At 34.3% G+C, this 15921-nt stretch overlaps 1 protein-coding gene across 1 annotated transcript; it reads left to right on the forward strand.

The window, feature by feature from the left end:
• Nucleotides 1-6862: 6862 nt before the first annotated feature.
• Nucleotides 6863-12344, forward strand: LOC108909096 (zinc finger MYM-type protein 1-like). Its single transcript, XM_018713329.1, has 2 exons — nt 6863-7465; nt 10577-12344. Exons 1-2 carry the CDS (start codon nt 6946-6948, stop codon nt 12232-12234), a joined length of 2178 nt encoding a protein of 725 aa, XP_018568845.1. The 5' UTR covers nt 6863-6945; the 3' UTR covers nt 12235-12344.
• The last annotated feature ends 3577 nt before the right edge of the window (nt 12345-15921 follow it).

The raw sequence follows: 15921 nt of genomic DNA on the forward strand, positions 1-15921 counted from the left end.
TAAACGGAAAAATATTTTTCAGGTTTTTGCTTAACTTGATTTTTTTCTCTGCTATTCTGGAAATAATTAGTTATTCGCAGATAAAACTTGTTTGTATATTAAGGTAATGTTTATACTTTATCAGTTATTTCAGTTTATAGTCCAATTAACTAAGCCTTTAAATCGAAATTTTGCCAACTTGGCTGAATTTTTGATATGAGTTAGTTTAAGGTATATTATAACAATAAGTGAGAGTAATTTTTTGTTCAACCCCCGGCCAAGGGTGGAAAAAGATAAAACAAAGGGCTTTTTCAAGATAACTCGAAAGGGGCAACGGCTAAAAAAATAAGTTTCTTATAAAAGTCATAGAGCATACAATTCTACATAAAAATGGTCTCTTAGCTTTTTCTTGTACTATTAAAATTAACAGAGTTAGGGAGGCTAGAAGTTAAGGGAAGATTTCAGAAATTTAAAAAAAGTCATAACAAACAGAAAAATGATTGAATTTTGTAATTTTTTTTTTCAATCTGCTCTAAAATATGTAACTTTTCTTTTCAGAGAAATAGATATATTTTTTAATTTTTAATAAGAAAGTTATAACAAAAAATCAAATTTTTAATCGTTAATTTTAATGATTTAACAAAATTAAATTTCTGAAATCTTCCCTTAACTTCTAGCCTCCCTAACTCTGTTAATTTTAATAGTACAAGAAAAAGCTAAGGGACCATTTTTATGTAGAATTGTCTGCTTTACAACTTTCATGAAAAACTTTTTTTTCTAGCTCTTACCCTTTTTGAGTTATCTTGAAAAAGCCCTTTGTTTTATCTTTTTCCACCCTTGGCCGGGGGTTGAACAAAAAATTACTCTCACTTATTGTTATAATATACCTTAAACTAACTCATATCAAAAATTCAGCCAAGTTGACAAAATTTCGATGTAAAGGCTTAGTTAATTGGACTATTAGTTTATAATCTTGCTTTATTTCGACGTTTGTTTTAAAATTTTTACAATTTTATCAAGCCAACTGCTTTCTGTTTGTTTTAGAGCGGTTGCCGTTATACGGCTTAATTCAGATTGACTACGGGAATTTCTGTTAGTTCTTAAGTAGATTTATGCCAAACAAATGAATATTAAGGACGTTTCTAGAAATTTTCTAAAATTCCATATTAGGTAAGTATATGAAAAGTTTTTATAACAAATCTTTACTGAACGTTGATGATTCAGTAAAAACTCTCCTTTTCCCTGTTCCTTTTCCTTTTGCAGCACTTTTCCTTGGCTTTCTTTGTTTTTCCTTTTTTTTGCCTCCTTTTCCTTTTTTTCTCTTCAAAGCTTCTTCTGTAGTTTGTACGGAGATGTTATCAAGCTAGCTGAACCTGCACGACTAGACCTATCTTTGCATCTCTCGCTCTTGTTTCGCTCATCTATACTAGTTACCCAGTGGTGAAAATGCTTTACCGTTATATGCGACGCCTTGTCCCGTAATATGAGTTACCTCATATTAGGAGCTCTCAGGTGTCTCATACTAGGGCAGGGGTCGGCAACCTATGACCCGCGGGTCACCGAGTGACCCATTTACTAATTTCAAGTGACCCACTTTATTTCCTAAAAAAGTATAATATATAAAAATAAATTATAAAATAAACATGAAACGAATATTTTGAGAATAAAAAAAATTGAAAATAGATGCTTTGTTTTTGCGCGCACGTCAATCTTGAAATAACCTCTTTTTGCTTTTTGTTTGTTCCTGGCAATATATTTTTTTAAATAATAATAATTATTTCACTTAGGTAACTTCTAAATGTTTCTTTTTATAATAATTAGAATTTTATTAGTTTTTATAATAATAATTAAAGTTTAAAAGCGTATCGTAATTATTTTCTTAATAAAATGTTTCTTACTCTCACTAAACGACTGTTTTAAAATGAAAATATCACTGACCCAAACGTCCATTTAATATTCACACTGTGGTTGATTTTAACCCGCAGCCAAAAAAGGTTGCCGACCCCTGTACTAGGGTCTTAAGAAATTTTCAGTTTTAGGTTAGTTGGTAAAAGCATGAAAAAAATTGACTCAACGGCATGATAAGTAGATACTACGTCATGTTAGCTTTATGTTAATAATAAACAACACTGTACGCTGCACTGCAAGTACTTTGGCGACCGGCACACAGAAACTTGCCGCACAGCCAACTGCTTTCCCGCGCGACACGGCCTAGTTAACACGATAGAAGGTGAACTGCCGGTAATATAGAACAGTGGCGCTCTTTTCAAAAAATGGCCTAATTTCCCGAGAAAGTCCGGTGCCTCATAGTCGGAACTGTCTCGTAACAGGCATCTTTTTCTTTACCCCACTGTTATACAAAACTTAGGTATAACCATATTTCCAAATTCTTCTTTTTTTTTGCCGCCATTATGTTCAATTATGTTCATTTTATGGAATAAATCAAATTAAAGTTATTTTTTTATATTTATAAATACGTATTTATTTTTTCTTACAAATGGAATCTTTGTCTTTTTTCACTATCGTTAAAAATTATTTACTTTCCTTTTTGCGACGTTAGTCGTAAGTTAATACGATCAGTACCTATGTACATACCTACTCGATGTTGGCAACCCTACATCTTTTCAATCGCATGCATTGTAAGTAGGTTTTGACTCCATCCATATTCGTCATACTGTCACAAACTAATGCCGACACAGACATAATTCGACTCCAAACGTTCACGCGTGGTTAGGAATGCAGGAGGGCGAATTACCCCGAATCGGGCGCAGGCGGACCACCCTGTAGCATTCCCCGGAAACGAGCCGCTAATTGGTTCGGCCTTTCGGCGCTCGCCGCTTTCCCGATTTTCAACACGAACGGTTATTTATAAACGCCAGAATTAATTATGTACAGACGGCTCTCTCGACCAAATAAAACTCGAGGTCGCCTTCCGCTCTTCCGTCTATAATTCGGTTAGGGAAGGCGCGGGGCGCCGTTCGAGCCGACTTTCATCAGATTTTATCGCCCTTCCGACCGGCAGAACCGAGAGCGAACCTCTCTGTTTTTTAAGCACCTAGAGAACGTAAACGTTTTTTTTTATTCGCCCGGCGAAGAGAAGAACGAAAATGAATCCGCTATAATTACGCTGACAACGAATCGACACGATGGAGGAGATTGCTTCTGAAAATACACGGAAACGTAAACTGATGAATTGACACCAACGTGTCTTCTGAAACGCGATGAATTTTGGAAATTCTACGCTGTGGAACGATCCGGTTGTTAATGTGGAAGTTATGGAACCCTCCGTTATGAAAATCGTTCAAGATGTATATCTAGTGCTTAATGCATAGTTAAAAACTCTGTAAGAGACAAATTGCCTAGCAGTGCAGTGCAGCAATTCGAAATTTGGTGTGATTCATGTAATTTTAATTTATTATTCTATTCTATTAATCATTCATATTACAATTGCGAAAGGGAGAAATAAAAGGGATATTTTATTTACTTATATTATTACAACATGGCATAAATCTATGTCAAACTTTTATTAGATATTAGGGTATCTGTGCCTCGCGGCAAGTTCTGGAAACATGCAACAAGGGTGTTTAGATTTTACTTTTTTTTTAGAATCAAACCAGAAAGTATTTACGTTTTGAAATTTTATATCTTTTTTTTAAGAAAAAGGGCCTCAGTGAAACTTGCAGTCCCGGGCTGAAACAACTTTGGACCAAGACAGAGTTGACAATCAATTCTAAAAGAAAGTAAGTACCTGTGTACTTTCCCTAAATTGATGTATTTTTCTCTAGATTTATTTAGTTGGGTTTATAAAATTAGTTTAAGAAATAACTGGAAATCTAAATTCTACGGCTTCAATAGTTTAATATGTGTTCAGTACAAATCAACATTGAATACATCTAAAAATAAATAAAAACTCATTTAGGTCTAAAACTTACATCTATACAGGGTGATTCAGTCATATAATGTCATTAATTTTAAGAGCAGATAGAGAAAAATGGGTATAATACGATGGCGTGATTAAAAAAAAATTAAATGCATATTTAAGCTGAAAAAAAATATTTTCAAATCATTATTTTCAGGCTGTTACTGACCGGCTGACGTCACAATATTATGCACGGCTACGATATGAACCTATGAACAACGCGCCCTAGATGCAACGTTGCCATATTTATATATTTTCACTAAAATAAAGAAAAAAAATAAACGGTTTTGCTCACGTCAGCCAATAATAATTTAAAATGCTATAAATTATTTTTTATTTATGCAATCAACATATTAAATTGTTATTGTTGCCCAGCAAGAACCTCGAGGTCTGAGCATGCCTTGCCAAAAATCAGTTTTTATTAGCATCATAATTTTAATATTTTAACAACATTTGCTGTAAGCCCGAAGGGGAAGGTTTTCAAACAATTCTACTAAAAATTAGTAACGCGGCCCATTCAGATGTTCAGGTAGAAAATGCGGCCCAATTAAACGATCGCCATTGACATTGACACCGAATCTCCTCTGAAAGCTATACCACCGACGAGTAGTGTGCGGGTAGTAGTGTGTTTCATCTGACCAAATGTGACTATTATGGCTGCAAAGAAATTAGCTGTTTCACTTTAAATAAGATTTAATATTGAAGTTACAAAACCCCAAAAGTTCAAATAATTTAAATTTCATTTCATAACCATTTCAATTTCGTTACAGAAATAATGTCATAAAAAACCAACACTCACTAGATAAATTATAAAGAGAGGATAAATTGTATGCAGTATTTAAATATTGACTGCAATTAGAAGAGAGACTTGTATATTCCATAAAAAAACAATGGGACGGAGACAAATAAACAACTCGGTACGTCGTGTTTCCGACCTAGGGTAACCTGTGGTTCAGTAACCTTTTAACCCAGTTTTAATTTGCACACGTGCACCATATAGTCCAGGAGCCAGATGTGCAAACAACTTATTCTTAAATATTTGACCTCTTGAATCCAAAGAAACTTGGTCGCAAAGCCTGAAAGTGGTCAGTTTAATTGTTATCAACAAATTAAATGTTTAAATGGCTGTAAAAAGTTTATTTTTATAGCTAGTACAATTTATTCGCTAATAGTTACGTTTTCTCATAACAAATATGTATTTTTTTGGAAATTAAAAAAAATTAACTTTAACCAAAGTTATTGCAAATTTAGTGCAAATTTCTTACATTTTCCGTCTCCGTGCGCACTAATTTTACCATATCTGGTTCTAAGTTCCATTTATTTATTAATTTATTTAATAATTAATGGCATCTTAGAAAGTTGTGAAATTTCAACGAAAATGCCGGTTTTAATTGTTTATAAGGTTTTTTTTATTATTCAACTTCGACGAAAAGCCAAAAAAGTTACCGGATATTGTTCTTTGCATTCTAACAATCAAGCAAGGCATGAAATCATTGTTAGGATGCGAGGAACAATAACCGGTAACTTTTTTGGCTTTTCATAAAAATTGAATAACAAAAAAAGTTTTATAAACCAATAAAGCCAACATTTTCGTTGAAATTCCACAACTTTCTAAGCTGCCATTAATTTTTAAATAAATTAATTAATCAATGGAACTTACCTATCTTGTAAAATAAAGTTTAAGTTTTAAAATGAGATGTGCGTCTCAATCCGTCCAATTGAACCAGAGATATGGTAAAATTGGTGCGCGCAGAGACGGAAAATGTAATATATTTGCACTAAATTTGCAATAACTTTGGTTAAAGTTAATCTTTTTTTAATTTTCAAAAAAATATATGTTTGTTGTGAGAAAACGTAATAATTAACAGATAAAAAATTGTACTAGCTATAAAAATAAACTTTTTACAGCCATTTAAACATTCAATTTGTTAACAACAATTAAACTGACCACTTTCAGGCTTTGCCACCAAGTTTTTTGGTTTCGAGAAGTCAAAATACTTAAAAATAAGTTATTTGCAGCCGTGGAATTCTGTTTGGCTACGGAAACCTATCTGGCCCCTAGCCCCTAGACTAATACGAGTGTAGTAGCAAAAAGTTGTCGGTCTTTTATCAAAGGAAAATCGTATCAACAAATTTAATTTAAAATCTAAAATACCGGCTGTTTTCGTAGTAGCTGTAGTCGCCCAGGTGCATCGAGTGTACGAAGTGGTCGGTTATATGTCAAATACTAACCTGGCGAGCTTGAACCTGAACTTGGCAACGCTGTTCCTTTAGCCGACAACTGTTCGTGACATTACGTTACAAAATTTTCCGAGCATCCGGGCATCGGCAGGGCAGCCCTCGTAGCGGGAGTTATGGGTTGATTTCCTTCATTTTTAAAAGTCGAGTAAAAAATTTTTTTTTCCGATTTTCTGTCTTTATTAAGCCTTCCGAATACGTGGTTAAAATTAATGACATTATGACTGAATCACCCTGTATTTTTGAATTTATAGGTAAATTTTTTCTGTAGGTACCAACGTTAAAACCATAAATGTTGTTATTATAAGACTTTAACAAATAAATACGAAATTTCCCTAGATTTCGCTTGAGTTTCCCTATTTCCCTAGAGGTTTGCTAGTTTCCTCAGAATAGGGAAATTTTCCTAGGCTTGACAACCTTGGATCAAGCTGTTTTGGCCGAAGTATCATTTTGTACACGAGATTATCCCATTCATTTACTTACACCTTGTATACGCGAAAATATCACTTTCAACCAAATCGTATCGCCTTCCGCGATGATTTTCGTAAATGTAGGGACCCCCGCGCCGCCACCTCGACCGCGCTACTGCACTAATTCAACCAGATTGCGTTGCCGGCTGAATCGACGATACCCATCCGCACGTGATGCTCAACTGTCTGGCCTGGGCTGCGCGAGTGTCGGCGAGACTCTGGGAACGCCGGCTTGTAGCCATTCGAAAGCAAGGTCGGCCGCGATCGACTCCACTGTGCGAGACGTTGCTTTGTTTACGCCGCATTTCGCTTGGAAAAAAGTGCCGATATTCCTTCCAAATGTGCGTGGATTCCCTCAACGAGCTGCTGGAGAAGCCCTTCAAGTGTTTCACCAAAGAGGAGCAGCTGGAGATTGTGCGCAAGGGCCGATTTACCGACCTGACGAACCTCTCGCATAGCGACAAGGGTAAGAAGCGTACGTTCTGGACGACGTGGTACCAGAAAGTAACATGGCTGTCAGGCAATACCGTCAACAAGAAGCTGTACTGTTGGAACTGTATCCTTTTCCCTTCGGGCAGTAACAGGACGTGGAACAAAATGGGCTTCGACGACCTGAGGAATCTCTCGCAAGCCACGAAAAAGCACGAGGAGAGTCGGGAGCATATCTACGCGACCGTCAAGTTGAGACTGTTGTGCAAAAAGGGCCAGAAAAAAACCGAGAGCGTGGAGGATCATGGGAAAAAAATAGAGGTGAAAAGAAACAGGGAATACTTGGAAAGGTTAATCGATATTGCTGGTACGTTAGCTCGTGTCGGAGTGCCGCTCAGAGGGGGGGAAGACGAGGAAGACTTGTACGGAAGTGAGTATGTTTGCCCGAGCCAGTGGCGTTACTAAATTATTACTGCTAGTAGAAGTGGGTGCAATAAATTGTAAATAAATTTTGTAACATCAATATTTTCATTTCTTTTTCGTACAAATATAACAGTCTATTAATAGTACATGCACAGAAAATTAAATGGACCATTTATCATAATAAAATGATGGAAAACCACAAGCAGTTATACACAAAATAATATCAAACCAAAATTTTTCCCTATATTTTATCATTCAACGTTCTATAGCGAGGGGCGATCCGCTAAGGAAAAAACGTACGAAGATTACAAAATTTCTGAAATCTCTTGTAATGTATCTGCAGATTTCAATATCGATTAAAAAAAAATTACAAATTTCATATAAATAATCAAGATTACAATATCTTCCAACCGATTACAAAACATTTCAGGAGATTTCAGAGTTATTTTAGTAGATTTCAATGATTATTTAAGATTTCAATAGGATTATTCGAAATTAAAAGAAGATTTCAAAATTTCTTAATAATATTTCAAGGAATACGGGAAGATTACAATAAGTTTTGAATGTCCATTTGAACAAAAATAATTGAATTAACTTCAACTGTCATTCATTTCATTCATTAACAGTAGTGCTTTGATTAAGAATTTCCAGTATCATTTTTACGCAAAAATTGTAACATTCTGATTAAGTTTTTGTTCGAATGAACGTTAAAAACTTTTTGTCATGACAAAAATGATAACGCCATTTTGAAAGTAGGTAAGTATATATTTTTATTGAAAGATAAAAATATAATAATCCAATAAACTAATAAAAATAAAAAAAAAAAAGTAACATAAAATAAACATTTTCCCAAAAAATAAATAATAAGAAATATTTTAAGCTTTTATTAACACTTGTATTTAATACTTTACCTGTATACAGTGTATTTAAAAAAGACGCGGCAATATTTAAGGGGGTGATTGCCCAGATCATTTTATAAAAAAAAGTTCCTATAAACATACGTCCGCAAACGCTTCGTTACCGATCTACAGAATGTTGAAATTTCATTAAAAAAACAGTAAAAATTAAATTTCTCCAAAACCTCTTGATATTATAATGAAATTTTAGGCCTGTCAATAGCTATGGCAGACGCGTACTTTGCAATACAAAACGATTTTTTAGTCTTACCAGTGACTAGCTATTTTTAATGAAAAAAATAGGACCCCGCTGGTTTTTCTAAAAATATAATTTTTTAATTCCTTGTTCAATTATGAAGAAGAAAGCTTTCCTCAGATTATACGCACCGTACGTCACACCGTTATTGAGTAAAAAAATAAAAAACATTTTATTGCGCACCTAAACCCAATGTTGTTTTAATTGAGAAATTTAAATTATTGAACAAAGAAATTCAAATTATCAAATTTGATTGATTTTTGAAATGTGGTACATACTGTTGTTTGTAGTAGGTAATAATAAGGGGCTGCGTTTTAGAGAAATTTAATTTTTACTGTTTTTTAATGAAATTTCACATTCTGTAGATCGGTAACGAAGCGTTTGCGGACCTATGTTTATAGGACTTTTTTTATAAACTGACCTGAGCAATCACTCCCTTAAATATTGCCGCGTCTTTTTTAAACACACTGTATACAAGTAAAGTATTAAATGCAAGTATTAATAAAAGCTTAATATATTTTTTATTTATTAGTTTTTGGGAAAATACTTACCTACTTTCAAAATAGCATTATCATTTTTGTCATGACAAAATGTTTTTAACGTTCATTCGAACAAAAAACTTAATCAGAATGTTACAATTTTTGCCCAAAAAATGCCTGATACTGGAAATTCTTAATCAAAGTACTACTGTTAATGAATGAAATGAATGACATTTGAAGTTAATTCAATTATTTTTGTTCAAATGGACATTCAAAACTTATTGTAATCTTCCCGTATTCCTTGAAACCTTATTAAGAAATTTTGAAATATTCTTTTAATTTCTAATAATCCTATTGAAATCTTAAGTAATCATTGAAATCTACTAAAATAACTCTGAAATCTCCTGAAATGTGTTGTAATCTTGATTATTTATATGAAATTTGTAATATTTTTTGAATTGATATTGAAATCTGCAGATACATTACAAGAGATTTCAGAAATTTTGTAATCTTCGTCTGTTTTTTCCTTGGCGGATTGCCCTTCGGAACACACCAATCGCACCATATAGGTTTCTGTCGAGGTTTCTGTGGCATTCTTTGGAAAATGAGGTAGGGGGGGGGGGGTTGTATAACGACTACATCGACGAAATTCATTAGCTGATTACATAGATTACAGCGAGGATTACAGATAAGATTACGTAGATTACAGATAGATTACATAGATTACAGATAAGATTACGTAGATTACATAAAGATTCCAGGGCAAACGCACGAAGATTACATCAGCGGATCGCCCCTCGTTCTATAGTTTATTTAAAATTAATTAGACCCTGTCATTTAAAAAAATATGTTTTTTTCTACCTTGTGCAAAATCAAATTATTGTGACTTCTGAATAAAGACGAGTCAAGTAATTTTTCTTTTTTTTGTGTGTAAATTATGTTTATCCTGCATTTGTTTTTCATTGATATTTTCATTGTGTGCAAGTACTTACACAAATTTAAGTAAAAACAATATCCAAAAAAAATTATGAGGTATTGCATTCGTAATTGATCTCATTCTAAGAAGAAACTATAAGCACGACTAATAATATGATAATTAACATCCTATTTTGTATGTTTTATGATATGTTTTATATGGTATTAAATCGTTAGCCTTTCACTAAAAAAAAAAATATAGCAATTCATTTTCATAAAAATCACTGTAATTTTACTTCTTTAACTCCCTGTTTTAGCAGGAGCATCCACTATACTTCATCGACATTACCCTATTCCTTCTTTTTATGATATTTTAAAAAAATATATTTTATACGCTCTTATTAGAACTTTGTAATTTTCCACCTCCATATTAATCCGAAAAACAAAAATTAGAGGAATCTTTCACATGACTTTCACTTTATCTTCCCACAATCTCTAAGACTATGCTCATAGGCGCCCACTAAAATTTTTTCGGGGAATAATAAGAAATATTAAAACATTTTTGTTTTAAGGTATGGTACACCTGATGAAAAAATACGACGACGTCGTCCGCACCCAGCTTGAGCAGGGTCACAGTTTCCACGGTTTGACGTCTACGATTCAAATCGGTTTAATTCAGTCTATGGAACAGGCGATCCACCAAAGGATAGCAGAAGAAGTGTCTAGGGCGACTTTTTTCTCTCTAATGGTGGGCGAGATGAATTCCGACATACAATTCAAACGCATATCTGTTTCTATAAGGTACGTAACCAATGGGGTGCCCGTAGAAAGATTCATCGGACTCTTCGAAGTCAACCACGGAGCAAAAGCGGAAGAGGTAGCCGCCATATTGGACACGGCTCTCGACAGATTCAATTACAAAGAAAAGATGATCACCCAGAGCTACGACGGTCGGGTGGTGAAAGCAACAGAGCTGTACAGTCTGCAACAAAACGTGAAAAGTCGGCAACATCCCCACTGCCAAGCTCAGCTGGTGCACTACTACGCGTTGGACTTCGGGGTAGTCCTGTCGCAAGCTCTGAGCTCTGTCCAAGAATGCAAACTGTTCTTTTCCGTGATAGCGCTGTTCTGCAAATTTTTCCAAGACCTGAACTTTCAACCGGACAAGAAGCTATTCGAATCCATCCCGACGTGTGTTGCGAACTTAAAAACCCAATATGAACCGTTGCTGAGGCTCCTGGAATACATCACTACGGACGAACAGTATGAAAACGCCCTAACCCGCGTCGCTGCAGCCGTCAACTTAATAAATCACATGAAAAACTTCAGGTTCCTGATCTTCGTCACGATGTTCGCCAAATTCTTCTCGCTGATCGGAGAATTTATCAACCGCATCCAAGGGAGAATCCTAAACGCCAAGGAGTGTCGCAGAGAGGTCAACTCTTTGATAAAAAATTTAAAGATATACAAAGTTAATTCGGATTTTAATTATTTAATCCGAAATGCCGTTCAAGCTCCCAGTGCAGATATAAGCGCGTCCACTATAGCCAACATGTTCGCGTTAAACGTGCAAATTCTGGACAACCTCATCCACGAAATAGAAGGAAGGTTTCTGGACATAGAACTGGGTGACTTCTTCGTACTGGTGGGCGTGGAAAATTTCGCCTTGGACGCAGCACAAACCAAACCTTTAGATAGCGCTCTACTCCTAAGCATAAGGGAGAACTACCCCAAATTTTTCGACACCACTAAGTTGAGAAGCGACCTGGATTTGCTCTACGGCGACCCCTCTATAGGCGGCTTTGGAGAGCGCAACATAAACCAGATTAAGGACATCTTAAAGTTCGTCCACGACAACGACATAAGAGATAACGTTCCGGAGCTGTACAAGCTTCTTGAACTAGTTGTGACCGTCCCTTCGTACGCTGAACCGTTAGAAGGGATGTTGTGCGTTCTGAACCGGATCAATTCTTACTGCGGTTCGCAGAAAAAAGAAGAACCCAGGAGCGGACTGGCCGTGCTGGCTATAGAAAGGGACCTACTGCTCGAGATGGGGAAGAATACTCAGTGGTATTCGCAAGTAATTGACCATTTTGCCAAGTTACCGACTACGAGTAGCATAGAACTTCTGTATAAAAACACAAGCGATGAACATTCCATACCAAAACCGAAAGCTGAAATGATTTGGGAACCAGAGTTAGAGATCAAAAGTGAACCCGACACGTTTTGAAAATGTAAATAGGACAGTAAATATATTTTTTCCCAAAAAAAAACAAATTTTTTTAATACATCATTTTAATATAAGAAAGGATATAACTGGGGTGCATTTAATAAAAATATTATTGTTCTCAATAAAAATATAAAAAAAAAACACATCAAACTCTTCTTATTTGGCATTTCTCATTTTAAGGGGTTGATTTTATAAATTTGTTTTGCTTAACAGTCTTCATAATTACTACTCAGTTATCATTGAAACAATAAATTATTAACAAAGTACTTTCTGTTTCCGTTATCGAAACTTTAATTAGGCTTTTTTTCGCGAGTGAATATTGGTGAATACGTCTGACTTGTAGTTACTGTTTCTATCTCTTTTCATCTTTTTTCTAACCTTGTCTAACCTGAACAGATCGCGAAAATGTATATATTCACTATTCAGTGGTGCAACCTGTCATATTGTAATATGTATTTTGACGACTTTGACATATGGGTTCTAACTTCTAACCAGTAACCATAATTTGTCATCCTTTATTGCTTGTGTTGTGGGAATTGGTGTTATCTCACTAAATAATAATGTATTTGCTTCGAATAAAACTGAAGGAATATATCAATGCTTTCATTGGAATATTTTTAAGTGGCAAATTTAAAAAGCGTGAAAAGTATGTTAAACTTTTTATAAAAAAAAATTAAACTAGAAAGAGGTCGGTTTTTTATGTAATTCATACGAAAAAGACCTGAATTACAAATGATTCCACCAATATTATCCCTGGCCTAGGTCACAAAAAAAAAAGAGGATAATCCTGAAGCAAAGTGGATCGCAAATATATCCCATATAAAAAATTAATCTTACCATTAAGTAAAATATTTGCTGTTTCAACGTCTACGTTTACTAAAACATCTGTGCCTCTAAAATTTAAATTTAAACTGACCACTTCCACAGCCGTATCAGAATCCATCATTTTGCTGAACGATTTTTATCCTCATTCAAACAAAATGTCAAAAAGAAAAAGGTTAAGTTACCGGCTGACAATACTAGTTGAATATACCAACAGAATATTCAGCTGAAGGGTGAAGAGTTCAGTCATTTGAACTAAACTTGTGACGTCAAATAGTAGTTTAAATGACTGACTCTTCTCGCAAAAACGTAATATTCACTCATACTACACATACTACAACATACGACTTCACTCGCGAAAAAAAGCCTATTATAAAACTCACTTAAAAGTCAAATGTATTTTGTTTTTATTTGTCAAACGTCAATACATTTCAAAATTAAAAAATGTATGTCCTCTTAAATTTATTTCTCATGGTAAAAAAGAATCACGTATTGTTTAGAATATTATTTCACTTTCTCGTGGCACTGTAAATTTTTAAAGAATCTTTAATGCATGATAGTAATTACTCTAAATGAGCGAAAACGAACAGGTACGTATTTGAATAAATAGCAAATTATCGAAAATTGTACATCATATACTTAACTGTGCCAAAAAATGGTGTAATATCTACTAAATTAACCAAAATAAGAGAGATTGTTCATTTGAACATTTACCCTAAAATGTGTTACAATGAAGTTAAACGGAAAACACCCCCACCAATGGCCTAAACCTAGGGCTTAAAATTTCTGGAAAAATTGAGTTTTGGAAAAACTGTTTTCTTCGCAGAAAAATTGGAAAAAATTGAACTTGTTGATATCTAGTATGCACAAGGTTCTAGTCACTACACTCACAGATATGAGAAATATTTTATACAGAATTAACCTTTAATAAGGAGGTTATCGGACCAGACCAGACCTCAAAGTTTGTTACACTGTTTTCGTGATACCCTGTATACTTCAACGTTTTCAAATAGCGGCAAGAGGGGTTACAAACTTTCTTAACGAAGCGGAAAATAATTACTTTTGTACTAAACAAGTATACTGTAAATTAAGGTGTAGAATTTCAACGGCAACTTCTAATAACAATTTAGCCTTATCGCATGAAAATCACAAAGTATCGCCCTTGCTTCGAGAATCCCCCTTCAAATTATCCTTCCTAGTAAGTTATCGCGTTTAAAAAGGCCGAACTCCAATTTATTCAATTCGGGATTCTTCACAAATAGAGAGACAATAAGATCTCATCCCGAATAAGTGTGAAAACGCGTGCAAAACGGGGAAACTTTTTCAAAGAACCCTTCCCGGAAAGTTTACAGTCTATCCTTTAGGAATAACTTCCTAACTAACGTCATTGAAAACTTCGGGGAGGGACATTCAGGAAAAGGTGTTCCGTTGAATATTTGATAATATCGGAAGGGTATCATTGTCCTCCCTCGGAATTAATAAGGGTTGACACAGAAAAACTTACCCTAAAGGGTCTGAGATTTGGTCTTCCAAATGTTTCAGTAATTCGGAATGTTAAGGCACCCCAGTATTATTAGATGCGCTTCTGAAATTGTAACACTGTAATGATTACATTAGGTAACAATGATTAAAGTAATAAAAAAAGCCATGCTAATTTTAGACCCACAAATATTTATAATTAGATATATCTAGGTCCCAATATTCTTAAATACCTAATAAAAGTGATGAGTACGGTGGTACGGGGTGGCCGAGAAATAAATGCCAAAATTATAACCATGCCGATGTAGATATTTAAATCAAAAACGGCAACTCTTATCTAATATTTTTCTTGTTTCCTCACATTTTTGGTCCGGTATTCTGAATCCTTCTAACCTAAAAAATAAAAATACATATTAGTATTAATCGGTCAATCAATTTTTTGTGAATCTATTTGCTTATTATTAATTAAATAAAAGTGACGGATAACAAGCATTTTATAAAATTATATTGTCTTCAATCAATATTATTGGACACAATTTGTTTTTGATGAGTGACTAACATTTTGACATTTGTATTTGAGACATTCTGTTTTCTGTTACAAATCGTAATAAGTAATTGAATAATGAACAGGAACTTATTTTTAGTTATCGCGAAACGACCTAAAAGAGAGAATAAGGAAGGAAATGACGGAAATAAAGTAAGCTCCGACTGTAGTAACTGATTTACACACACGTAGAGTGCAGCACCTGTGTAAAAGTTATTGGTCGTAAACACGACCATTACTCCGGAGGATCGGACTTGGTACGGTATTATTCTTATACAGACCTTGTTATTTCATCGTGCGTTCCACTATTTGCCAAATTACTCTACTTTATTAGTCGGATAAAGGAAATGTTTTTCCTTTAGTACAACGAAACGGGTACAAATAACAAAATAAATTTTAATGTAGTTAGTTTTTATACGGAAAAAATAAGCAAAAAATGCACTTGGTCCCAACAGTTATTTTTTTATTCTGCATAACGATTTTTAACTCTGCGTTTTACTAACCAGGCCTGTTGAATTATAGGATATCCCTTTGCAACAACATCATTTTCTCTGGACAAAAAGTAGGCTCTAACCGTTTTAACCCTTTCTTGATTTCGAATACATGCTTTTTCATAATATCACACAAAACTACACTGTATCGTCACTAAAGACGGAAATAATTAATATTATAAGGTAGGCACTTACACTCTACAAAAGCACTTCAAAAATTAAAATAAATATGTAACAAATAAAGCGGTGATTTTTCAGAGGCTGTTCGAAATTTTAACTGAACTCCGGAGACTAAACCTCCGTTGCTCTTCGTAAGCGTTCGGAACAGGATCGAATTCTGCTGAAATTTAA

The sequence above is a fragment of the Anoplophora glabripennis genome, unplaced genomic scaffold (genome assembly GCF_000390285.2).
Source record: "Anoplophora glabripennis isolate ALB-LARVAE unplaced genomic scaffold, Agla_2.0 scaffold443, whole genome shotgun sequence".
In the NCBI taxonomy this organism is placed as follows: Eukaryota; Metazoa; Arthropoda; class Insecta; order Coleoptera; family Cerambycidae; genus Anoplophora; species Anoplophora glabripennis.